Genomic DNA, 26,492 nt, shown 5'->3' on the forward strand with positions numbered 1-26,492 from the left:
AGTAAATGATTATCGATCTCTAAGATCTATATCGATAGCCAGCCCTAGTACAGTGCTTCACACATTGAAACAGCTAAATCTCTGCTCACAATAAATCCGACAACGATGGTGAAACAAAGGGACTGACCTTGACCCTGTCCAGCTGTAGTTTCTTCTCCTGTAGCGTGTTCTGCAGCTGGGAGTCTGCCTCCACCTGGTTCTCAAGGTCGCACAGCCACCGTTGCAGTTGGTCAACACTGTCGTCGTACACGGTCCACTGAGCTAGACATCCCTCTAAGTTGGTCCTTGTCTCATTCAGGTCGCCGGCGAGGGAGTCGAACTCCTGCTGCAGGGACTGCATGTCCCTCCGCATGTTGTCCCGGCCCGTGACGGACGTGTTGGGCAGCACAATCTGCAGGTTGTCCAGAGCTATCTGCAGCATGTGCAGACCTTCCTCCTTCTCGGACATCAGATTCTGGAGGACATAATGCACTCGTGACAACATAGCTCTCCAAGTGAAGATCAGTGTCTTAAGCAAACCATGCTTGTTGTAAGAGGCGACCAACTGGATCGACTTCATTGATTTTGTTGATGCATGTCATCGCATGCAAATTTTAAAAAATGATGCTCATGACGCCAATCACTGGATTGCTAGGTCCAGGCTCAATTAACTACAGACTGCTGTCATAGAACGGGAATATTGCTGAGTGTGGCATTAAACAACAAACAAACTTAGCTCACAACGTACTGCCACAAATACCTGGAGGACAACATAGTCAATATTTTTCAATTCTTTCTAGTATATCATTAAACGTGCCTGACCTCCAAGATACTGACTTGTACCCCATGCGTGTTATCAAAACCTCCATATTGACCAGAATCCCATGTGTGTTATCAATACCTCCATATTGACCAGAATCCCATTTCTGTTATCAATACCTCCATATTGACCAGAATCCCATGTCTGTTATCAATACCTCCATATTGACCAGAATCCCATGTCTGTTATCAATTTCTCCATATTGACCACAATCCCATGTTTGTTATCAATACCTCCATACTGACCAGACTCAAATGTGTGTTATCAATACCTCCATATTGACCAGAATCCAATGTGTGTTATCAATACCTCCATATTGACCAGAATCCCATGTCTGTTATCAATACCTCCATATTGACCAGAATCCCATGTCTGTTATCAATACCTCCATATTGACCAGAATCCCATGTCTGTTATCAATACCTCCATATTGACCAGAATCCCATGTGTGTAGTGACCAGAAACTGCCAGAGTGTCCCTACCTGGATGTCCTTGATCTTGTCCTGCACGGTCACCTTGTCACCCGTCACGTCACCAGCGCCGGCAACCTTCACCTTCATCTGACCGATCCAGTTCTTGCACTGCTGGAAGGACTGGGTGTAAGCCTGGTGGTCCAGGACATACTGCTCCCAGCGCCGGCACAGTTCCTGCAACAACAGGCCAACCTTATGCTTATGTGTTGATTCAGATACAAACAAGTCAGCTACACTTGTAACATTGTCTTACTGACCTCCACAGCTTTCCTATCATTGTTGAGGTGAAATGGTCAACATTAAATGTGTTCTCATGGCATCTTCAAAGGTATCTCGTTGATTTAATTATTGATTCATCACTATCCTGAAGGAGGTTGTCGTGTACCCTGATCTGTTCTCACCTTGACGTTGACCGAGAGCGAGTGGTACTTGGTGGCAAGCTGGGAGGCCTGGGACACAACTCTAGAGTCGGTGCTCAGCCTCACCAGGTCCTGGGCGGAGTCACTGAGAGAGTCCAGATCTGATTGGTGCTCAGCAACATCTGCCTGTAGAGCCTGTAGGAGAAGTAAGAGATCAGTTTCCTCAATGGGCAAACAAGCCGTATGAGATGCCATGTACTGGACAACATGAGTAAGTTTGGTCACCCCGGGGCAACATGAGACACACGTCCTGAAGAGTGAAGTCTGATACTGACCTTCAGTTTCTCCAGCTGCGTCTGTTTGTCCTGGAGCGTGGCCTTGAGGTCAGCATCCCGCAGGCGGCTCTCCGAGTCCTTGATCCAGGCAGCACAGCGATCATGCCACGACTCAAACTCTTTCCACTGGTCCATGCAAGTCTCCAGGTCAGTCTTGGTCTGTGTGTATAAAGTGATTTCATCATGGGCTGTGTTGTACGAAAAGTGCCACTGTTAAGTATACAAAAGCATTGCGATCAAAAGGTTGGATCTGGATGATTCCACCGTAAGGGGGTGAAGTCCTACCAGTTGGTCTGCTTAACACAAGAACCCTTGGAACTCTAATCTGTTTACTCAGTTCTCTCTCACAACAATACAGACTGTATCATGGTGTTCCACTATGTCTGTACAGTTAACTCTGTGGATGTCTAACTGGCCTACCTTGGCGAGGGCGGTGATGAATGCCTCCCAGTCGTCCTTCAAGGCTTCCGTCTCCCTGCGGATGATGTCCTTTCCCTGCGGGGCTGTGTTTGGCAGCACTTTCTCCGCGAGCTGAGCCACGTTCTTCACACGCGGCTCTCCCTCCATCTTGGTGGCCAGAATGTCCTATCAGACAAGGAGACTAGTTGAAGCCCGCCACAGTAAAACCAAACATCCAATGTTACAGAGCAGTAGGAACTTCCACTTACAGCAACTCAAACTCATGCACTTTAACCACTTTAAAAGCTTGTCGATACATCCATTAGTGAAGCTACAAATGCATTTAATAGTTGATATTGTTCACATGCAGTTTGATATGGCAATCCCTCCAACACACACCCTCCAGTACTCTCTAGACAGATCTACTCAAGTCAAACAAGCACGGGGCACCCAAGAGAAGTAGGCCAAAGCAACCACACACACAAAGCAAACATGACTAGCAGTTAAATCATGGCGACATCAGCCAGTCTCTACTTGTTTGTTACTTCTACCAAGGGACACCTTGTCCAGGACTGCATCATGCATGGTTAGATTGATCGCTGAGACAGAGGTGCAGCCATATAATGTGGAAACTGACCACGAGGGTGCCGTCTCACCCCTGCTGGACGTAGCTCGTAATATAAACCATGCAGTTACAATTAGTATCTGATGAACTTGTCATGCATATAATATTAATAGTATTTACAGATAGCATGCAACAGACAGATTCTACATGACCGTGGAAATGTGTCAAGGGCACACTGTTAGTGCTGTCCTGGCAGCCTTCAGTGAGGTGAGGTACGCAGGGGGGTTGGGCAGTGCATGATGAGACATACTTTACTGTACCCACCCTAGACACTCCACACCACCACCACCACCATCAGCAGCAGAACAAGCAGTTGATACCAGATGTTGGGTGAGGAGAAATGGGTTTAAATGTCGCTCACAAGACTATTACACCTATAGCGATGTGCATGCACATTTTGTGAGTGCCTGCTTGTACTAGTCTGGACTAATGGCGGTTTTATAGTGCCAGCTTTGTTTTGTTTGTTTTGCACTAAGCAATATTCCAGTTATTTAACGGCGGTCTGTAAATAATTGTATCTGGACCAGACAATCCAGTGATTGACATCATGAGCATCGATCTCAGCAATTGGGAAACGATGACATGCGTAAACCAAGTCAGCTAGTCTCACCACCCGATCACGTTAGTCGCCTCTTAGGACAAGCATAGTCGCCTTTTACAGCAAGGATGGGTTGCTGAAGACCTACTCTACCCAAGATCTTCATGGGTATATTGCCCTCCTTGCCCTCTGAGATACCCTGTAACAGTTTTAACATGAATACCCCACTCAGACACAATATACTGAAAACGAGCCAACCAGTGCTTGTATTATCTCATTAATGACGAGCACTAGGCAGGGTAAAAACATGTACCATCTTTTAACGTGTTTTGGTATGAAGCCACCGGGGATCGAACCACCAAACTTTTGCTCTCTGGGCAGACACTCTATCCTCCAGACCACAGAGATGGTCAGTGGGTGGCAGAGACTCTGCTGCCCCTACAGGGAACAAACCAGGGGACCAGGAGACGCCCACCATCCCTCCCTGTCACTACACTGGAACTTCAATTTCTTATTGCACAAATGCAGTCAGTGTTCAGATAGTTTGTTAAAATCCTAATCAATCCATGTATAGGATTGTATCTTGTTAGTCTCTGACATCTAGAACTAAGACTACCAGGTGCAGTAGCTCACCAAGGGAGGTAACTGTTCTACACACTCTGTCTAGAGACATTAAGGTCCAATAACTACATCATGTATCTGAGCCAGAGAATGAATCAGATTTAATGGCAGCAAATGTGAAAATGTGTCGCAGCTTTACATCTGAATGTCAGGATCATTACATCTAGAGAGATCAGTATATTCATATGGAACATGGCAGTTACTCACAAGTAAAGAAATAGACTGCAAGTGATTCTGAGGCATTTGATTGGCATTATATTTCCATAACTAAAAACGATTTAGGCCACGACTACTGTGTCCTGATTGGCTGAAACAGAATGGGTGGCTTTTGTTGAATTATTGCGCTGAACGATGTCTCTTATTTGGTATTATTTGCTACAATTTTGTGTGTGTGTGTGTGTGATTAAGTAAGTTGTCTTTGAAGTTATTATGGCTGATGTATGTATTTAAAAGAATTGACTTAAATATGTTTTTGCATTTATGAGTTATACCAGTGAGCACTTGTGTTAATCCATAAACACAAAACATATTGAAATCAATGTTGAATGGTGTGTGACCAGTGTGAGTTAGTTATTCTGCATGGTCTCACAGCACGTCCAGCAATAAGCCTGGCACCAGGGCAACACCAAGACTTGGCCTTGTACCCACAGATCAACGGCCCCTAAGGTCATCTGAACAATGTTTTGTATGATTGTCTGTCTATAACAGAGATGTAGAGTGCCAGTTTCTCCGTCTAGGTTAGGAGGACTAAGTCCTCAGTTAGCAGAAACAATCACACGAATCTCATCTAAGTTGTAATTCCTGGATGTCATTAGATGAGGGGCATGATGACATTAGTGATGGGACGCAATGAGATGACGGGTCGCGATGAGGTGTTGCCTAGCAACTAGATAGAAAACCACTCAGTAAATCACTTACACATCGTCTCTGTCAGGAGAGAGAGGATCATGGGATAGATTAGTCAACTGCCAAAAGTCACACGCAAACATTAACACCCAGTACAAGATTAACACAAGATTGAAGCCATTGGTCAGCACCAGTTATTGTCAAATTCAGCAGATCAAAGTAATAATGAGGACAGGTGTTCTGAGGCAACAAGCAGTCTTACAGGCATCTCCCAGTATAGACCTAAGTGTCCCGATGACGGCTACCAACAAAATAAACATACACAGCTTTCATCTCTGTCAGTAGCATAAGAAACAAAACTTTTCTTTGATAAATTACAAATATTGAAGGACTTTATGTTGACAATAATTCCTTTCTTCAAACAGGAATTAATATTTTGTGTTTATGAATCACATCTATCACAACTTTCAATTGTACGTTCATCCATAAGATAAGGACTCAGTAAACCATGGTACGCGTGACACCTACCTGTATCTTGTCCAGCCTGCTCTGGATGGCGTGGCGATCCCCGGACACGTCGGAGCACACAGACAGCTTCTCACGGATACCGTTGAGCCACTCCACACAGGCGTTGTAGGCGTCGTTGTACTGTTGGTGGTCTGTGACAAAGGTGTCGTACTGCTGCACACGTTCCTGCAACCATGTGAACAGTCTCATAGCAACTCAGAATACAGGTCTTGGCATGACATCTTATACTGGAATATTTGGCAAGTTAGATCCTTGTGTCTGTAATTACCTTGGCGGCAGTGCAGAGTTTCTTGTAGCGAGTGCTGGTCTGCGAGATAAACGCCGCCAGCTGGGGATCACTGCTGCTCTGGGCCAGAGACTGTGCCTTGTCTGTGATACTGTCCATCACACGCTGGTAGGACAGCACATCCTGGTGGAGGGCCTGAAACACAAGGGAAGATAACTATGTAATACAAAAGGAGAAAACTACAAAACACAATCAAAAATAAATCATAACAGAAGGGGAGATAAATCTGTAACACAAGTGGAGATAAATCTGTAACAAGAGGAAATTAATCTATTACACAAGGGGAGATAAATCTTTAACACAAGGTGAGATAAATCTTTAACACAAGGAGATAAAGCTGTAACACAAGGGGAGATAAATCTGTAACACAAGGGGACATAATTCTGTAACAAGAGGAGATAAATCCATTACACAAGGGGAGATGAAGCTGTAACACTAGGGGAGATAATATGTAACGTGAGAAACTATGTACCAATTAGGAGGTAACTATGTTATACTAATTTCACCATAAGGACACATCTAGATGGGAGAAATATTCCATGAGATGGACCATTTCAAACATGTTGCTCCTTGAAATCAACAACATAAGCCGAGTTTCAGCAAAGCCCTCCACACACCTTGTAGTGGAGCAGCTGGGACTTCTTCTCCTCCAGGGTGGCCCGGAAGACAACCGGCCCCTCCAACTGCATCTCCATCTCCCGTAGCCAGTTGCCCACCTGGCTGTAGCTGTCGTCGAAGGATGTCCACTGCACCAGGGCCACCTCCAGTTTGCGCTGGACGGCAGAGAGGTCATCAAACAGAGACTCCCAGTCCATCTTGAGTCGCCGGAGGTCCTGTCGGATGCTCTCTCTGCCGTCCGGTGCAGTCGTGGGGTAGAGCCGCTCGCCACATTCCATCACAGCACTCAGCTTGCCAAATCCAGCGTCACGTTCTCGTAGCAGGTCCTACAATAAAACAGAACTTTACAACATATTCAGTATTGATCATGTACTCTCAATATTGGCATGTACTGAGACCTAATTCCTTCCATAAACCCAGTCCTTACATATTCAGATTACCTCACATGCTAAATATTCCAAGACACTTTTCTGGGCTGTACTGCAAAACAGTTTGTAGCACCACAGAACTCTACACCCCTCAGCTATCCTCCCAGCTATCCATCCCCCCTCCAGCTATCCACAAGGCCCCATCAGCTATCCTCCCAGCCATCCATCCCCCCCCTTCAGCTATCCACAAGGCCCCTCAGCTATCCTCCCAGCTATCCATACCCCCCTCCAGCTATCCACAAGGCCCCTCAGCTATCCTCCCAGCCATCCATCCCCCCCCCCCCCCCCCCTCCAGCTATCCACAATACCCCTTCAACTATCCTCCCAACCATCCATCCCCCCTCCAGCTATCCACGAGGCACCCCAGCTCCTCCCAGGACCCCCAAGCTAACTCCCACAGCTATCCTCCCAGGCCTGCCCCTAACTCCCACAGCCTCACACCCCGTCCCTCACTGCCCCCTTTAGTTACACCCCCCCACCCCCTAAATTACCTTCCCCACCCCCCACCCCAATAATCCTGGAGGGAAACAAGGTATGTTCCATTCCTCACCTGAGCTCTCTCCAGCCTCGTCTCCAGCTCGGCTCGGGACCCGCCAGAGTCGGAACACTCGGCAAACTTGGCCTTTGCTTTGGCAAGCCACTGGGCGCAGTCGGAGTACTTGTCCCTGAACTGTTTGTGGTCCTCCACATTCTGGCCCGTCTTCCTGATCAGGTCCTGCAAACAAGGAGGGATACATTAGCATCACACTTCACTTCATCAACCAGAAATCCTTTCAGAATCCTTTCAGTGTGGATATATGTACAAGCAGTTCAAAACTGTGTGGCCTCTGATTAAATAAATACTGCCTTATGTGGTTCGTCATTTGCTGTTTACATATGTCTCCAAATTGAAATTGCTTTCAGGTGTCACTTTAATCCAGAAACCATGTTGGAACATCATGCATACATCAGTCGCGATGATGATATATCTGACATGCACCAGTTGTGACGATGATGATATTTATGACATGCGCCAGTTATGACGATGATGATATATCTGACATGCGCCAGTTGTGACGATGATGATATATCTAACATGCGCCAGTTGTGACGATGATGATATATCTGACATGCGCCAGTTGTGACGATGATGATATATCTGACAGACCTACCTTTGTGTTGGTGAGCAGAGTCTGGTATCGGTTCGACAGCTGTGACACAAAGTTCCCGATGCGAGCCTCTCCGGTCAGCTGCTGAAGAGTCTGGGCATCATCTGAGAACTTGTCGATGTCGCGCTGCTTGCCTCGGATCTCCTGCATCAGCTCCTGGTAATGCCATCAAAAATGATAATGTTATAAACTGACAATATCATGCTTATAACATTACAAGTGATACTGGCCCCACTCCTTCAGAAATATGTGGGTAGTAATAAAAGTGCTTTCATGATCAACACAACTGAAGGCAGGAAAACTAAGATTACTCAAGAGTTAAACATTTATCCATTTACAGACGAATGAAACCAAGGTGAGGCTGGCCGGAGCCTGAGCTGGAGCAGGAATACGGGACATGCAGAGTCATGCTGTGACTGCAGTCAGACCAGGAAGTCGGCCACTACCATGTCCTTCACAACAGATGCATGGTGAACTGCGAGATTACTGTATGAAGATGATATGGAACAGTTGTGAGATTAAGAACGGAATAGCTGATGTGAAAGGATGATAAATTGATATGCTCTTTGTCCTCATGGACTGTGAATAGTGAGTGAGTGAGTGAGTATGATTTTATGCTGCTGTTAGTAATATTCCAGCAATATCACGGCGGGGTACACCAGAAATGGGCTTCACACATTGTACCCATGTGGGTAATCAAACCCGGGTCTTCGGCGTGACAAGCGAACGCTTTAACCACTAGGCTACCCCACCGCCCCTGGACTGTGAATAAGCAAGTGTGAGTGACAGTAGGAGTCAGTGACTATGAACCCTATACAAACAAGGCTGTGTTGTCATACATTATACAATGTGTTATACAAGCTGATGGAGATTAGTAACAGCTCTGATACAGAATCAATATATTACTTGTCATGCCACTGCTTTAAACTATTCTATGGTAACTTGACACATGACTATGTCTGTTCTCCCCATTCCTGGTCCCTGTGCAGGCGGACCACCGTTGTCTACACTACCGCTAGATATGACAGATGCAGATGACGGACAGGGCAACCAAAACAGATGAAGGCACAAGATGCGTAAAGCAGGTCTCTTCCAGTGGATAGAAGGAGAAAGTAAAATTTGTACGACCAAAGTATGAATAATTCAAGCCTTTCCATCCATGCCTTAGAACATGAAGACATCAGCCTCCTACTCATGCACAATGTAGAACTACTTGATGAAGCGTCCAGCAGTCGCCAGTCTGGTGCTGCCAGTCATGCATACCGAAACCTTGGGCTTGACTTCACCAGGGATGGGTAGGGGGTAGCGGGTAGGAGGTTGAGGGGATGGGGGAATTGTGTGAGGGTAGGGGGATGGGGGGGGAAGGGAAGGGGGTACGGGGTTGTGGGGATGGGTGTCGGGACCAGAGGATGGGAACCACAGGATGGGACCGAAGATGTGTATGTTGATCAGAAGATGGGTATGGGTACCTGAGAATGAGTGAGGTGAGGGGGTGAAATGGGGTTTAATGTCGCATTCAAGATTATTACACTAGGTAATAAATACACTGGGACCAGAGGATGGAACCTAGGATGGGTGTTGGACCAGAGGATGGGACTAAGGATGGGTGTTGGACCAGAGGATGGAACCTAGGATGGGTGTTGGACCAGAGGATGGGTATTGATACCAGAGGATGGGACCTAGGATGGGTGTTGGACCAGAGGACGGGTATCGATACCAGAGGATGGAACCTTGGATGGGTATCGATACCAGAGGACGGGACCTAGGATGGGTGTTGGCCCAGAGGATGGGTATCGATACAAGAGGATGGAACCTAGGATTGGTGTTGGACCAAAGGATGGGTATTGATGCCAGAGGATGGAACCTTGGATGGGTATCGATACCAGAGGACGGGACCTAGGATGGGTGTTGGACCAGAGGATGGGTATTGATACCAGAGGATGGAACCTAGGATGAGTGTTGGACCAGAGGATGGGTATCAATACCAGAGGACGGAACCTTGGATGGGTGTTGGACCAGAGGACGGGTATCGATACCAGAGGGCGGGACCTTGGATGAGTGTTGGACCAGAGGATGGGTATCGATACCAGAGGATGGAACCTAGGATGAGTGTTGGACCAGAGGATGGGTATCGATACCAGAGGATGGAACCTTGGATGGGTGTTGGACCAGAGGATAGGTATCGATACCAGAGGACGGGACGTTGGATGAGTGTTGGACCAGAGGATGGGTATCGATACCAGAGGATGGAACCTAGGATTGGTGTTGGACCAGAGGATGGGTATTGATACCAGAGGACGGGACCTTGGATGGGTGTTGGACCAGAGGATAGGTATCGATACCAGAGGATGGGACCTAGGAAGGGTGTTTGACCAGAGGACGGGACCCAGGATTGGTGTTGGACCAGAGGACGGGACTAAAATGGATGTTGGACCAGAGGACTGGACCTAGGATTGGTGTTGGACCAGAGGACGGGACCTAGGATGGGTGTAGGACCAGAGGATGGGACCTAGGAAGGGTGTTGGACCAGAGGACTGGACCTAGGATGGGTGTTGGACCAGAGGACTGGACCTAGGATTGGTGTTGGACCAGAGGACGGGACCTAGGATTGGTGTTGGACCAGAGGACGGGACCTAGGACGGGACTCTAGGATGGGGACCTATTGTAGGGATGGTACTGAAGAGTAGTGATCGGTGGACTGATGATTAGGAATAGATGAAACGTGAAAACAGTGACAGAGAGTCTAAACGGACTTGGGGACATGGAAGCAGTTTGGTCAAGTTTGTAACCCCAACTTTATCAAGGGTTATCATTCAAAAGCTGTGCTGATACTCTGCCAGGAAGGATTTGACGAAAGACAATGACTATTTTTTACGAACTCCACTAAGAATTTTACTTTAATTTCATTTGATGATAATTCACAATTTACATGTACTAGGGGTGAAACATTGAGCATATGTCACGATACATAGGTCACAATACGATACGCATCACGATTCATAGGTCACGATACAATAGCATCACGATTCATAGGTCACAATACGATACGCATCACGATACAAAGGATACGATCTGATACACATCACAATACATAGGTCACACTGCGATACGCATCAGTATATATAGGTCACGATACAATACGCATCACGATATTATATGTATCACGATATGCACATTTACGTCAAATCGCATTGAAATTTCTTAAGAAATATAGAAGAGCAGGTTCAAAAGAAACAACTTGCTGTGGACAAGTTTGCAGCGGGAATATTTTGGAGTGAGCTTGAAGCGCTAATTAGTACACACTTTGCAATATTTGACTGACAACAACGCTTGGGGGCCATTAAATGACTGGTCAGTAATTTATTTGGCAAGTGTATCATCTCATATCAATACAGAAATACAGAAGGTATGTATCCTGTATCGTGTCCGTGCACTGATGTATCGTTTCACCTTCAACAAGTACATGAGCACAGCTTTCCAGTGATAGCCCTTGTGCATACAGCTGGCATAGAGTCAACAACAGCAGAAAAAGAAGCAAAATGAGCAATGAGGTGTTTATGACATTCCCAATCCCACATGCCAAGCTGGACTATGTCGAAGGGAGCCTGGCTTACGATATCCCGCTGGTCGGCCGCTGCAACTACATCAACCTCATTGGAGATTGTCTCCATCATGTCCTGGAGGTGGCAACAACATCAGTCAGCAACATCGACCTACACTGACCTCAGCCAGCGTATTACATGAACATACAGACAGCTAGTACTAACATTACCACAGTTAACAGAGTTCATGTGCATTCCAAATGAAAATACAACATTAAAGCAAATCACAAAACATTGACACAATCTCTCCATCAGTCCAGTGCTCCACTGTTGCAGTGAAACAAAAGTTGACATAAATAAGCTAATGGTCACAGCCACTTATCAAACAATATTTAGGCTTACATACAAAAAAATTCAAACTTAAATTACTATGGAATGACAAAAGCTGACTTCTCCCCTCCATGATATCACTTCCTGTGACATATCCCAGCATACCTGGCAGACGGAGTGTTGTTCCTGTTTCTCCTCGATTGTGGATCTCAGCGGCACTTCCTTGACCTGCTTCTCCATGTCCTTGACCCAGGATGTGACCTTGTCGTACTTCTCCTCATAGATGACCCAGTAGTGCAGGGCTCTCTCCAGGTTCTCCTTGAGGGAGGACAACTTGGAGGTGTAGTCCCCCCAGTCCAGCCTAAGGACATCCAACTCCTGCTGGATTGTCTGACGACCCTTCATGGCTGTCGTATCCATCGTCAACTCGGCATTCCGCTCACAGTCCTTGACCTTTGAGACCCCATCCGGTACTGTTGTCACCAGCTCCTGTAAAAGAAAATAGTAATAATAATAAAGAATAAGAAGAAATATTCTCCTGGTTATTTTAGTTCATGACTGTGAACCAGACCCGTGAAGATCCGGGGTAGAACAGGTCTTCAGCAGCCAATGCTTGCCATAAAAGGCAACTATGCTTAAAGGCGACTGACGGGATTGGGTGGTCATAAAAATCAACATTTTTGTGTCATATTGTCTAAATTTAAACCTGACAAAGCATGAGTTACTCATAGAGAAATCTGACATGGCGAGAGTTTTTCCACTGAGAAGTCTGTTGGTATGATGTGACACAGGAATGCTCTATGTATAGGGCCAATGTACTGACAGGCATCATTACACAGTGCTCACAGTGTCATTGAGGTCAAGGGCTAGCTCATTGTAGTATTTTGAAACCAGTCTTGTTTGTATTTATAAAATACAGGAACATATCTTCTACTTTACAAAAGTGGCAACATCAGTTCTCACGTTCACAAACACTGACAACTGGACCTGGACGAATGTATGGCCTATACTGACATGCAGCCTGTCCAGCTTGTTCTGGATGGTGAGTCGGTCCCCGGACGTGTCGGCACACATGCTCTGCTTGTCCTTGGTCTGAGTCATCCAGTCCAGCGCAGACTGCAGGGAGTCCTGGTAGTTCTGGTGGTGCGCCACATTCTGCTCTGACTTGGCGATCAGGGTCTGGAAGAGTCACAGAGACACGTGAACATTAGCTGACTGACATCATCAAGACAGACAGACAGACAGATAGACAGACAGACACACAGAGACAGACAGACGGACACAATTCAAAATTTCCTAAATCATGCATAAAATACTTGTCACCAAAGTACTGTTTGTGAGAACCAACAATGTTCTCGAACCTTCAACTTCCTGCCAGCTAAGTGACACGTTTTACCAGTAATGAAACAGTTGTGACAGCTACATGAACAAGACTGACAATGAACCTCCTACTGACAATGAAGTTGCAGTCATGACTGCCTCATAAGTGTTCCATATGAAACTGACCATAGATTGTTACATTTGGCAATTCCATTCTAGGGGGATAAGAACTTCATTAAAAACTGAAGTCAATCAGGCTCCATGTGACTGACCTTTGCATCTGCAGCGAGTTTCTCATATCTGGAGTTGATGGTGGTGATGAAGGCGGCGACGTCGGAGTTAGACGTGCTGTGGAGGACACCCTGGGCCTTCTCCACGACTGAGTCCACAAGACGCTGGTGAGAAGTGATGTCCTGCAGCACCGACTGAAACACATAGCACATCTCCTTGTACACATAGCACATATCCTTGTAAACATAGCAGATCTCACAATCTGGACCTTGTACTCCTAGCCCATCTCTCAATCTAGGCCTTGTACACATATCACAATCTAGGCCTTGTACACATATCACATCTCACAATCTGGACCTTGTACACACAGCACATATCACAATCTGGGCCTTGTACACACATCACATCTAACAATCTGGGTCTTGTACACATATCACATCTCACAATCTAGGCCTTGTACACATAGCTCATCTCTTATTCTGGACCTTGTACACATATCACAATCTGGGCCTTGTACACACATCACATCTAACAATCTGGGCCTTGTACACATATCACATCTCACAATCTAGGCCTTGTGCTCATAGCTCATCTCACAATCTGGGCCTTGTACACATAGCTCATCTCTCAATTGAGGCCTTGTACACATATCACAATCTGGACCTTGTACTCCTAGCTCATCTCTCAATCTGGGCCTTGTACACATAGCTCATCTCTCAATTGAGGCTTTGTACACATATCACAATCTGGACCTTGTACTCCTAGCTCATCTCTCAATCTGGGCCTTGTACACAAAGCTCATCTCTCAATTGAGGCTTTGTACACATATCACAATCTGGACCTTGTACACATAGCACATCTCACAATCTAGGCCTTGTACACATATCACATCTCACAATCTAGGCCTTGTACACCAAGCACATCTCACAATCTGGGCCTTGTACATATATCACATCTCACAAACTGGGCCTTGTACACAAAGCTGATCTCTCAATCTGGGCCTTGTACTCAGAGCTCATCTCTCAATCTAGGCCTTGTACACCAAGCACATCTCACAATCTGGGCCTTGTACATATATCACATCTCACAATCTGGGCCTTGTACTCATAGCTCATCTCTCAATCTAGGCCTTGTGCTCATAGCTCATCTCTCAATCTAGGACTTGTACACATAGCTTATCTCTCAATCTGGGCCTTGTACACATATATAATCTCTCAATCTAGGCCTTGTACACATAACACATCTCACATTCTGGGCCTTGTACACATAGCACATCTCATAATCAAGGCCTTGTACACCTAGCACATCACACAATCTGCGCCTTGTTCACATATCATATCTCTCAATCTTGGCCTTGTACACATAGCACACCTCACAATCTGGGCCTTGTACTCATAGCTCATCTCTCAATCTAGGCCTTGTACTCATAGCTCATCACTCAATCTAGGCCTTGTACACATAGCACATCTCGCAATCTGGGCCTTGTACACATATCACATCTCACAATCTAGGCCTTGTACACATATCACATCTCTCAATCTAGGCCTTGTACTCATAGCCCTCTCAATCTGGGAACTGTACACATATCACATCTAACTATCTGGGCCTTGTACACATATCGCAATCTAGGCCTTGTACACATAGCACAACTCTCAATCTGGGAACTGTACACATATCACATCTAACTATCTGGGCCTTGTACACATATCGCAATCTAGGACTTGTACACATAGCACATCTCTCAATCTGGGCCTTGTACACATATCGCAATCTAGGCCTTGTACACATAGCACATCTCTCAATCTGGGCCTTGTACACATATCACAATCTCTCAATCTAGGCCTTGTACACATAGCACAACTCTCAATCTGGGCCTTGTACACATATCACAATCTAGGCCTTGTACACATAGCACATCTCTCAATCTAGGCCTTGTACACATAGCACATCTCTCAATCTAGGCCTTGTACACATAGCTCATCTCTCAATCTGGGCCTTGTACACATAGCACATCACACATCTGGGCCTTGTACACATAGCACATCTCTCAATCTAGGCCTTGTACTCATAGCCCATCTCTCAATCTGGGCCTTGTACACATATCACAATCTAGGCCTTGTACACATATCACATCTCACAATCTGGACCTTGTACACACAGCACATATCACAATCTGGGCCTTGTACACACATCACATCTAACAATCTGGGCCTTGTACACACATCACATCTAACAATCTGGGCCATGTACACACATCACATCTAACAATCTGGGCCTTCCTGCAAGTGCAGATTTACTCACACGGTGGTTCTGCAGCTGCAGCCTCTTCTCCTGCAGGGTGTTCTTCACATCCACATCTGCCCTCAGAGACGCCTCCGTCTCCGCCAACCACCGCATCAGTTGCTCCTGGCCATCAGCGTAGGACGACCACTGCATCAGGAAGGTGTCCACCTTGCGCTGAGCATCGTTCAAACCACTGAACAGTTTCTCCCAGTCCTCCTTGGCGGTCCTCAAGTCCTGCCGCACCTTGTCCCGCCCTTGTGAGGCGGTGTCAGGGAACAGTTTTTCCCCCGCTTCTATGGCCAGGTTCAGCTTCTGAAGGCCATGCTCCTTCTCAGAGAACAGGATCTAAAACAACCAACCAAAGAAGTAAATAAACGCCTCTTGGGTATCATAAAACGTTATTATTCCATTTTCGTTTGGTTATAATTTAGAAAAGATTTTCCTTGGCTCTTGTCTCCCAATGATCCACCCAGGGGACCCCCACCCCATCTCCCAATCCTAAATATCCATGGCCTCTTATTCCCCTGCCCATCCACCCACCTGTATGACGGCTCTCTTCTCCATGGCCTCTTACTTCCAACCCTATCCACCCACCTGTATGACGGTTCTCTTCTCCTCCATGGCCTCTTATTCCCCAGCCCATCACCCACCTGTATGACGACTCTCTTCTCCTACATGGCCTCTTATCCCCCACCGTATCCACCCACCTGTATGACGGCTCTCTTCTCCTCCATGGCCTCTTATTCCCCAGCCCATCCACCCACCTGTATGATGGCTCTCTTCTCCTCCATGGCCTCTTATTCCCCAGCCCATCCACCCACCTGTATGATGACTCTCTTCTCCTACATGGCCTCTTATTCCCCAGCCCATCCACCCACCTGTATGACGACTCTCTTCTCCTCCATGGCCTCTTATTCCCCAGCCCATCCACCCACCTGTATGACGACTCTCTTCTCCTCCATGGCCTCTTATTCCCCAGCCCATCCACCCACCTGTATGACGGCTCTCTTCTCCTCCATGGTCTCCTGGTCTCCGACGGGCTGTTGGCATCCAGACAGTCTCTGGTTGGCCATGTTCAGCCATTGCTGCAGCTCTGTGAGGCGACTGTCGTATGTTTGGTGTTCGTGAACATACTTCTCCCACTTGTTGATGAGGTCCTTAATGAGTGAGAGCAGCCCGTGGTAGCGGTTTGTCAACTGGGACACCTGGGTGCTCAGCCTCACATCGGAGCTTGTGTGCATGAGGTTCTGAGCCTCGTCGGTGAATCGGTCGATCTCTGACTGGTGAGACTGGATCTCTTCACGTTGTCTCTGTCACAGACAAAATATTTCTTGTTTTCAACAGGAATTAACAGCATAAAATGCTCCAATCATTGTCCAAACTTTACTCCAAGTTGCCAATGTTATGTGCAACATTAGCAGCAGTGGAAACTGTTGTAAACATATTTGTAGTTGTATTAATGCCAGCAAATGATTTGTATTCTGGGGAAAAATATCAAGCGCTGACATTGCCGGATTTTAACAAAACCAATTTTAAGGTTAACCTCTGCGCTTCAATTTGGAAATCACCTTGCAACATCAAGAAACCAAATATAACTATGACAAGCTTTACACTGACCTTGAACTTGTCCACTTGCGTCTGCTTCTCCTTGAGCGTGGACTTGAGTTCGTGGTTCTTGACAGCCTGTTCCATCTGCTTCAGCCAATCGGCGCATGACTGGAACTTGGTCTCGAAGTCTCCCCACTGCACCATGGCTTGGTCCAGTGAGGAACCCACCTGCCTCATCACACCCACATAGTCCTCCCACTCACGCTGTAGGTGCTCGATCTCCCGCCGCAACACATCACAGCCTTGGGGAGACGTGTGCTTGGCCGTCTGTTCACACAGCTCCCTCGTCTTGTTCAACTTCCTCTCTCCATCAGGAACAGTGGATTCGAACTCCTGACAACAGTAATGTGAGAGTGAGTGAGTGAGTGAGTGAGTGAGTGAGAGAGTGAGTGAGTGAGGGATGGAGTGAGTGAGTGAGTGAGGGATGGAGCGATTATAGCTTAATGCCATATCAGCAATCTTGCAGCTATTCATGGCAAAACAGTTGTGATAACATCTGATAACAGTGACAAATCAATTCAAGAAAGACAATCGAATACATTCAGACAAACCTCATAAAATGACACAAAAACAATATGTGGCCATGGAAACATTTTCATCTCAACTGGGAAAGACCAAAAAAAGAGTAAACCTCATCTTAAAAGGAATCAGCTAAACTGACGTCGACTAATATATATAAAGTCCTACCTTCAGTCTCTCTCGCTTGCTCTGCAGAGAGAGTCTGTCCCCGGAGCGGTCAGCACACGAGTCCAGCTTCTCCCGGGACAGGTTGAGCCAGTCCTGAAGGTCGTGGTAGGCATCCTGGAACTGCTGATGATACTTGACCCCCTCCTCCAGGCTCCCCAGCACCCCCCGGGACTTGTCGCACAGGCCGTCATACTTCTTCTGAAGCTCTCCCACAAACTTGTTGACCTTGGCGGAGGGCGATGACTGTGTGAGGCTGTGCGCCTTCTCTGTGAGGTTGGACATGATGTGTTGGCGAGACACGATGTCCTGGTGGAGAACCTGCACAAGGAAGATGGAGGAGTATACTTACTGCTGCACTGAAACCCTTAATCAGTCCTTACAACTTTTGATAAAGGTTATAATAATCACTAAATACATGCACCTTCCCATTTCTTTATCCTCAGTTCCTGAATCTGTATTAGGTCCTGGGCCCACACGACACTTGCAACCCCTATAGTCTTGAATAGACATCTTAGGGTCATGATGTAACATCTCACACTGATGCCCCTGTTGGTGTCCCTACCCTGTGGTCTGTAGCTGTGTCTGTGTGTCCCTCCCCTCCTCAACATCACCCCCTTTTGCCCCTGTTGGCGAACTACCTTGTGGTCTGTAGCTGTGTCTGTGTCCCTCCCCTCCCCAACATCACCCCCTTTTGCCCCTGTTGGCGAACTACCTTGTGGTCTGTAGCTGTGTCTGTGTCCCTCCCCTCCCCAACATCACCCCCTAAGGCCCCTGTTGGCGAACTACCTTGTGGTCTGTAGCTGTGTCTGTGTCCCTCCCCTCCTCAACATCACCCCCTTTTGCCCCTGTTGGCGAACTACCTTGTGGTCTGTAGCTGTGTCTCTGTGTCCCTCCCCTCCTCAACATCACCCCCTTTTGCCCCTGTTGGCGAACTACCTTGTGGTCTGTAGCTGTGTCTGTGTCCCTCCCCTCCCCAACATCACCCCCTAAGGCCCCTGTTGGCGAACTACCTTGTGGTCTGTAGCTGTGTCTCTGTGTCCCTCCCCTCCCCAACATCACCCCCTTTTGCCCCTGTTGGCGTCCCTACCTTGTGGTCTGTAGCTGTGTCTCTGTGTCCCTCCCCTCCCCAACATCACCCCCTTTTGCCCCTGTTGGCATCCCTACCCTGTGGTCTGTAGCTGTGTCTCTGTGTCCCTCCCCTCCCCAACATCTAACCTCTTTTGCCCCTGTTGGCGTCCCTACCTTGTGGTCCGTAGCTGTGTCTCTCCCTTCCCCAGCATCACCCCCTAAGGCCCCTGTTGGCATCCCTACCTTGTGGTTCTATAGCTGTGTCTCTGTGTCTCTCCCCTCCCCAACATCACCCCCTAAGGCCCCTGTTGGCATCCCTACCTTGTGGTTCTGTAGCTGGGCCTTCTTCTCGGGCAGTGTAGCCTTCATCTCCTCCTCCTCCTTCAGATTGACTTCCGTGTCCAGCAGCCACTTCTGAAACTGCTCGAAGTTGTCGTCATAAGCGGACCACTCTAGCAGGCTGCACTCCAGCTTCCTCTGGGTCGCTGCCACCTCATCACACAGTGAGTCCCAGTTCTCCCGCAGGTTCCGGATGTCCTGGCGGATCACCTCTCTGCCCTCCGAGGCAGTGGTAGGATACAGCTTCTCACCGGCATCGATTGTCTGCATGATGCTGTGGCGGCCGCTGTCCTTCTCCGCAGCCAGTTGCTGTACAAGGGAAAGCAAGCAATGAAGGATGTGAGGAAGTGTAATGTGACATGATGTTTCACTTAATTTTGTGCACAGTTCAGAAACATCAGTGAGGGAATGAGTTAGCCTGGGATTGGTGCAATGTTACCTGATAACTATCACCAGCATTACAACTAGGACCTACATGACTACTTCTGTGAACAAGACAACAGTGAGCTAGCTGGGCTGCCCATCTAACCTGCAGTTTGGCGAGTCTGTCCTCAACGTCGTGTCTGTCGCCGGCGAGGTCCCCACACACCTCCAGCCTCCTCCGCAGTGTGGACATCCAGTCATCGCACTGCGCCAGGTTGTTCTCATAGGACTGCTGCTCATCCACGCTGTCCTGCCACTTCCGGATTGCATCCTGAACAAGCAGACAAGTCGCACAATCAGCTCACCAACAATCTGCCACAAACCTTTCTCACTGTTCTTACAAAAGGAAATGTATGTGTGATTTATTACTTGGTTGAGTTATCTGACATGATTCTAATGACCTCCTACCTTGATGCCAGCTTTCAGAGTCTCGTACTTGGAGGCGAGTTGGGTGCTGTAGCCGATCTGCCTGGCATCAGCTCCCTGGACTTGAGAGGCCATGGTTTGTAGGTTGCTAAACTCGGCCTGCTTGTCATCGATCTCACGTTGAAGAGCCTGACAGACAGTCATGCATGAGCGTTATGATTTAGGACTCACATGTTATGTTGCAACAAGAGACAGTATATGCTTGGCCTCAATCTCACGTAAAGCCTGACAGACACATGCACCAGCACTAGGACTCTGGATATGTGTGTTGTAATATTCCTGCAATTTTAGGGTCAGCCTGAAAATAACAGGCTGAGCCAAACAAACCTAAAAAACAACAACCAAAAGGATTGATATGTATGAAGAACGTCCCAATCACTACCAGTTGACTCTCATGACAAGAATATGTTACTGGGACCCTTTCTGTTGTGGAATTCCCTGACAATTCCCTCTGTTTCAGCCTACAACAAGAGGCAGAGATGGACGCTAGGATGGCATACCTTCAGCTCACAACAAGAGGCAGAAATGGACGCTAGGACGGTATACCTTAAGCTCACAACAAGACGCAGAAATGGAGGCTAGGATGGCATACCTTCAGCTCACAACAAGAGGCATAAATGGACGTTAGGACGGTATACCTTAAGCTCACAACAAGACGCAGAAATGGAGGCTAGGATGGCATACCTTCAGCTCACAACAAGAGGCAGAAATGGACGCTAGGACGGTATACCTTAAGATCACAACAAGACGCAGAAATGGACGCTAGGATGGCATACCTTCAGCTCATCAACATGTCTCTGTTTTTCTTCTAATGTTGACTTCAAATCAGTGTCCTTGACCTTGCTGTCGGCGTCCCGCAGCCAGTGTCCAAGTTCCTCACATGACCCATCATAGTTCTCCAGAGCTTCCAGTGCCTGGACCAGTCCCTGCTGCATGTCTCCCATCTTGCCCTGCAGCCCTTGCCAGTCCTGGTCCAGCGTCTCCAGCTCATGCCGGATGTTCCTCTGACCTTGGGTAGCTGTCTGCGGTAGCGTCTTCTCCCCGTGCTGGTGTGTGCTGTGCAGCTTGGATTCCCCCTCACTCAGACTAGACTGGAGGTCCTGTGGATGGCAGAATAACACAGAGTGGACTTGTGGTAGATAGGACATGCGTGAGTGAGTATGGTTTTACGCCGCTTTTAGCAATATTCCAGCAATATCATGGCTGGGGACACAAGAAATGGGCTTCACACATTGTACCCATGTCGGGAATTGAACCCGTGTCTTCGGCGTGACAAGCGAAAGCTTTAACCATTCGGCTACCCGACCGCCCCAGACAGGACATGAGGAGGGACAGAGTAAGCAATCTCTAGCTGTTTAATGATATGGGAGTTACGAAAACCTTGTAATAGCTTTGTGAAACAAACTCGCCATTGCATAGCATTAATTAATACATGTAAACTTTGGACGTGTTTGAAATTGTTTTAAAACTTAAAATTGGATTATGCTGTTGATGATATGTCTTAATGTAAACGCTTATTACAGTAGAACACAGAAGGAGCACTGTACCTTTACTCTGTCCAGCCTGTTCTGCAGGGCCTGTCTGTCCCCGCTGACCTCGGAGCAGACGGCTAGCTTGTCCTTGGTGGAGATCATCCAGTCGCGGGTCTGTTGGTGGTTGTCCTGGTATAGCTGATGCTGGTCCACGTGCTGCTCTGCCTGCCGCAGCTGGGTCTGTCAGGGGGAGCGTGAGAGATCAACATCATTCAGAGATATCACAGTGTCAGCACAAAGAGGGTGGAAAGTAGGGATGCTGGTTCTGTCAGGGGCAGCGTGAGAGATCAACATCACAGTGTCAGCACAAAGAGGGTGGAAAGTAGGGATGCTGGTTCTGTCAGGGGCAGCGTGAGAGATCAACATCACAATGTCAGCACAAAGAGGGTGGAAAGTAGGGATCCTGGTTCTGTACTACCTTGTGAGCACTGGAAGGGCACTGACAAACACATTATCATAATCAGAGGTAATCTAAGCCTGTGACTATCAGATCATGTGCCACCATATGAGGGACACAACTCTACCCAGTGGACTGGGGCACCAGAATACCAAATCATCTGCCTCGGCAAATTGTCTGCATATATATAGTAGTTCCACACTAATTATGGTTGTGTAATATGAACAGTTTCACGAGGCAGATGTTGTGCAGAAGTCCCACTTCAATAGTTGCCATGTCACACACATACAAATCAACACTTAACACGAGTTGGGCAGATCAGAGGAAGACGGCTTTTCAGAGTGACACTCACCTGGGCCTGAGAGCGGAGTTGGCTGTACTTCTGGTTGAGCTGGGTGAGTCTGTTCTGTACTTGGCTGGAGGCAAGTGCTCTCCCCTTGTCTGTGATGCTGTCAACCATGGTCTGGTGGGACAGGATGTCCTGGTGTCGAGTCTGCAAGGAGAAGGAAACACACAGGTACACGTCTATCACAGGAAATACATCATTTTGTGCATTTAAATTGTTTAGCAATAGACATCTGTGCAGGGTATAGAAGAGGGCATACGTGATGAATCATGGCCAGGAGAACCAAAGAACCACAGGTACAGAAACTCACCCTTTATTCATGGCTGGCAATGGAAAGGCAACATAATCTCATAAAGTTTTTTTTAATGCTAATTTCAATGTATGGCAACACTTCACACATTTGATGAATGATACTCCTTGACAGTCATTTCTAGCCTTCATATAAAACAAAGCAACTGTGTACACTGAAGTTTGTAGATTCCCCACAATGTTCCACCCCCTGTCCCACCCACAAAACCTGGTTCCAGCCACTCCCCATCCCACCAACCTGGTTCCAGCCACTCCCCATCCCACCAACCTGGTTCCAGCCACTCCCCGTCCCACCAACCGGTTCCAGCCACTCCCCATCCCACCAACCTGGTTCCAGCCACTCCCCATCCCACCAACCTGGTTCCAGCCACTCCCCGTCCCACCAACCTGGTTCCAGCCACTCCCCATCCCACCAACCTGGTTCCAGCCACTCCCCGTCCCACCAACCTGGTTCCAGCCACTCCCCATCCCACCAACCTGGTACCAACCGCTCCCCATCCCACCAACCTGGTTCCAGCCACTCCCCATCCCACCAACCTGGTTCCAGCCACTCCCCGTCCCACCAACCTGGTTCCAGCCACTCCCCGTCCCACCAACCTGGTTCCAGCCACTCCCCGTCCCACCAACCTGGTTCCAGCCACCCCGTGCCACCCACCAACCTGGTTCCAGCCACTCCCCGTCCCACCCACTCCCCATCCCACCAACCTGGTTCCAGCCACTTCCCATCCCACCAACCTGGTTCCAGCCACTTCCCATCCCACCAACCTGGTTCCAGCCGCTCCCCATCCCACCAACCTGGTTCCAGCCGCTCCCCATCCCACCAACCTGGTTCCAGCCACTCCCCATCCAACCAACCTGGTTCCAGCCACTCCCGTGCCACCCACCAACCTGGTTCCAGCCACTCCCCATCCCACCAACCTGGTTCCAGCCACTTCCCATCCCACCAACCTGGTTCCAGCCACTTCCCATCCCACCAACCTGGTTCAAGCCACTCCCCGTCCCACCAACCTGGTTCCAGCCACTCCCCATCCCACCAACCTGGTTCAAGCCACCCCGTGCCACCCACCAACCTGGTTCCAGCCACTCCCCATCCCACCAACCTGGTTCCAGCCGCTCCCCATCCCACCAACCTGGTTCCAGCCACTCCCCATCCAACCAACCTGGTTCAAGCCACCCCGTGCCACCCACCAACCTGGTTCCAGCCACTCCCCATCCCACCAACCTGGTTCAAGCCACCCCGTGCCACCCACCTGGTTCAAGCCACCCGGTCCCACCAACCTGGTTCCAGCCACTCCCGTGCCACCCACCAACCTGGTTCCAGCCACTCCCCATCCCACCAACCTGGTTCCAGCCACTCCCCATCCCACCAACCTGGTTCCAGCCACTCCCCATCCCACCAACCTGGTTCCAGCCACTTCCCATCCCACCAACCTGGTTCCAGCCACTCCCCGTCCCACCAACCTGGTTCAAGCCACCCCGTGCCACCCACCAACCTGGTTCCAGCCACCCCGTCCCACCCACAACGATCCACCCACCTTATACTGCTGCAGCAGAGCTTTCTTCTCTTGTAGTGAGTTCTTCAGCTCAGGTTCAGCGCCAACATGCTTCTCAGTATCTATGATCCATTTGTTGAGCTGATCAAAGTTCTCATCGAAGGAGGACCACTGCATGCGTGACGTCTCTAGCTGGCGTTGAGTGTTGTTCAGCTTGTCCTGGAAAGTCTCCCAAGTGTCCCTCAAGGCCCGCAGGTCCCGCCGGATGTTCTCACGACCCTGGTTCGATGTGTTGGGGAACAGCTTCTCTCCATGCTCCTGCGCCGCATTAAATCTGGCCAGTCCATCCTCCTTGTTGACCAGAAGATCCTGCAGTAAACATGGATGTCAATGAATTATGCCACCATGTTGTAAACTGATTTGATCAGAATAACATGTATAGCTTTAAGAGGTAGATTAGCAAAGAAGACAATCTATGGATAACAAATTCTTTTGTTTATGTAATGACAATGTTTCAGTACAGATCCGGATAAGGATAAGGCCTTATAAGGATCCATACTGAAACATCGCCATTACAGTGCATAAGGAAGTTGTTATCCAAACATTTTGTCTACTTTGTCATCCATCAACTTCTAAGAAATGCCCATCAAATAATTCATATATTATTATTACATCAGGCAGAGTATTGCATTGAAATCAGAAAATACTTCTTGAGTTGAAACAGATGTCATTCCGCATAAGGAAGCTAAGGATACTTTGCAGCACATACGAGAGTGCAATACCAGTATCCTATCGCAGTGGATCCAGGAACTCGGCATAGCAAGAGACTTTTTGTACCTGTAGTTTGGCCAGTTTAAGGCGCAGCGCCTCTTCATCTCCGACCCCGGACTCGCAGTCTTCCAGCTGCCGCTGGGCATCTTCAAGCCACCCCATCGCATCCTTCATGTTGTCGGAGAATGTCTCATGGTCAGCAATGTTGCTATCACACTTCTCACTCTGGTCCTGAACACAGCAAACAAACAAGCAGTCAGTGGCCGCACGTCATGTGGATGCTTTACTGTTCTCAGTAGATAGTAAATAGTAGAAATAGTTCTGAACAAGGGAGATATTGTAGCACTGTTAGTCAGGCCTTACCTTGACAGACTCAGTTAGTGTCTGGAATCTGTTGAGCAGTTGTGCTGCATGTGACGCTGTGCGGTTGTCGCCGGTGGAGCGGGAGATCTGACCAGCAGTATCTTGGAGTTCCTCAAACTCTCTTCTTTTAGCTGCAATCTCTGCCTCCAGTTCCTGTGACACAGACAAACAAATACATCAAGATAACACAACACAACATCTGGTGGCGTTTCAGGCCCGAGTTCCATGACTGGCTCATCACCCTGGCTGTGTAGGGATAGATTATTGTGTATAGGCTACAGCCGGAAAACCCATGTTATCAACATTTAGAGGGTAAGGTACAACGATTCTTTGCTATATAAATGACAGAAAAAAAAAGGTAAAATGTCATTACAGACTGTCTGAAGGAACTTGGTCAGGACAATCTGGTAACATGCTTGTCTGCTTGGTGACCTTTCACTGACCTTGAAGTTCTGCTGCTGTTCATGTTTGCCATCCAGGTCTGACCTCAAGGCTGACTGGTTCCTCATCCGGGACTCAGCATCCTTCAGCCACTGGCTCAGTTCTTCATACCGGCCGTCGTGGTCCGTCCACTGGTCAATCGATGTCTCCAGCTTATTCCTGAACAGAGAACACACCTTGAATACTCTTGGATCTTGTTAAGACTTAAACGTTCACAGTGCCTTAAAGATACTGAAAAAAGCTTGAAAAAAGCTTGAACAAATATGAATGATATTTTTAAAATAAGGTTCCAGAAAAATTAATTGTGCTTTTGTTGGTGAGATAACACATCATTGCCTGTAAACTTGCAACCAGCCATCTTAAAACAACATGTTGGAATCAATCTAAGAGGGCAATAAAAGGACCTTTTATTCCCAACAACATGAGAAGCACAAGAGTATGGACGGCAATTCAGTCAAAAAGTACAAAGTTGAAATAAAGTACAAAAGTATGCATTAATAGTAAAATGTTACCAATAAGGAATGAATGTTACAAATAAAGGTCATTATTTAAACACGAATAATGAATCCAAAATACAAAA

General features: G+C 47.8%; 1 protein-coding gene across 10 annotated transcripts in view; it reads right to left on the reverse strand.

Moving 5' to 3' along the window:
• LOC139442832 (muscle-specific protein 300 kDa-like) overlaps window positions 1-26,492 on the reverse strand; it is a 265,153-nt gene that overhangs the window by 169,299 nt on the left and 69,362 nt on the right. For 9 of the 10 annotated variants that reach the window (XM_071223727.1, XM_071223728.1, XM_071223735.1 and 6 more), the window contains 28 exons: window positions 25,915-26,071; window positions 25,472-25,624; window positions 25,175-25,339; window positions 24,380-24,706; window positions 22,542-22,682; window positions 21,808-21,972; window positions 21,037-21,360; window positions 20,243-20,389; window positions 19,941-20,105; window positions 19,394-19,720; window positions 18,005-18,322; window positions 17,327-17,650; window positions 16,702-17,019; window positions 15,728-16,054; window positions 13,468-13,620; window positions 12,890-13,054; window positions 12,041-12,364; window positions 11,618-11,680; window positions 8,007-8,159; window positions 7,406-7,570; window positions 6,427-6,753; window positions 5,792-5,944; window positions 5,524-5,688; window positions 2,387-2,551; window positions 1,967-2,125; window positions 1,674-1,826; window positions 1,282-1,446; window positions 128-454 (listed from right to left, as the gene is read on the reverse strand). In XM_071223727.1, the coding sequence (XP_071079828.1) occupies window positions 128-454; window positions 1,282-1,446; window positions 1,674-1,826; window positions 1,967-2,125; window positions 2,387-2,551; window positions 5,524-5,688; window positions 5,792-5,944; window positions 6,427-6,753; window positions 7,406-7,570; window positions 8,007-8,159; window positions 11,618-11,680; window positions 12,041-12,364; window positions 12,890-13,054; window positions 13,468-13,620; window positions 15,728-16,054; window positions 16,702-17,019; window positions 17,327-17,650; window positions 18,005-18,322; window positions 19,394-19,720; window positions 19,941-20,105; window positions 20,243-20,389; window positions 21,037-21,360; window positions 21,808-21,972; window positions 22,542-22,682; window positions 24,380-24,706; window positions 25,175-25,339; window positions 25,472-25,624; window positions 25,915-26,071 (5,995 nt within the window). The remainder of the gene's footprint in view (window positions 1-127; window positions 455-1,281; window positions 1,447-1,673; window positions 1,827-1,966; window positions 2,126-2,386; window positions 2,552-5,523; window positions 5,689-5,791; window positions 5,945-6,426; window positions 6,754-7,405; window positions 7,571-8,006; window positions 8,160-11,617; window positions 11,681-12,040; window positions 12,365-12,889; window positions 13,055-13,467; window positions 13,621-15,727; window positions 16,055-16,701; window positions 17,020-17,326; window positions 17,651-18,004; window positions 18,323-19,393; window positions 19,721-19,940; window positions 20,106-20,242; window positions 20,390-21,036; window positions 21,361-21,807; window positions 21,973-22,541; window positions 22,683-24,379; window positions 24,707-25,174; window positions 25,340-25,471; window positions 25,625-25,914; window positions 26,072-26,492) is intronic. The other variant, XM_071223730.1, reaches the window with a different exon arrangement.

This window comes from Haliotis cracherodii, unplaced genomic scaffold, assembly GCF_022045235.1.
Source record: "Haliotis cracherodii isolate W230 unplaced genomic scaffold, xgHalCrac1.p SCAF_5, whole genome shotgun sequence".
NCBI lineage: Eukaryota > Metazoa > Mollusca > Gastropoda > Lepetellida > Haliotidae > Haliotis > Haliotis cracherodii.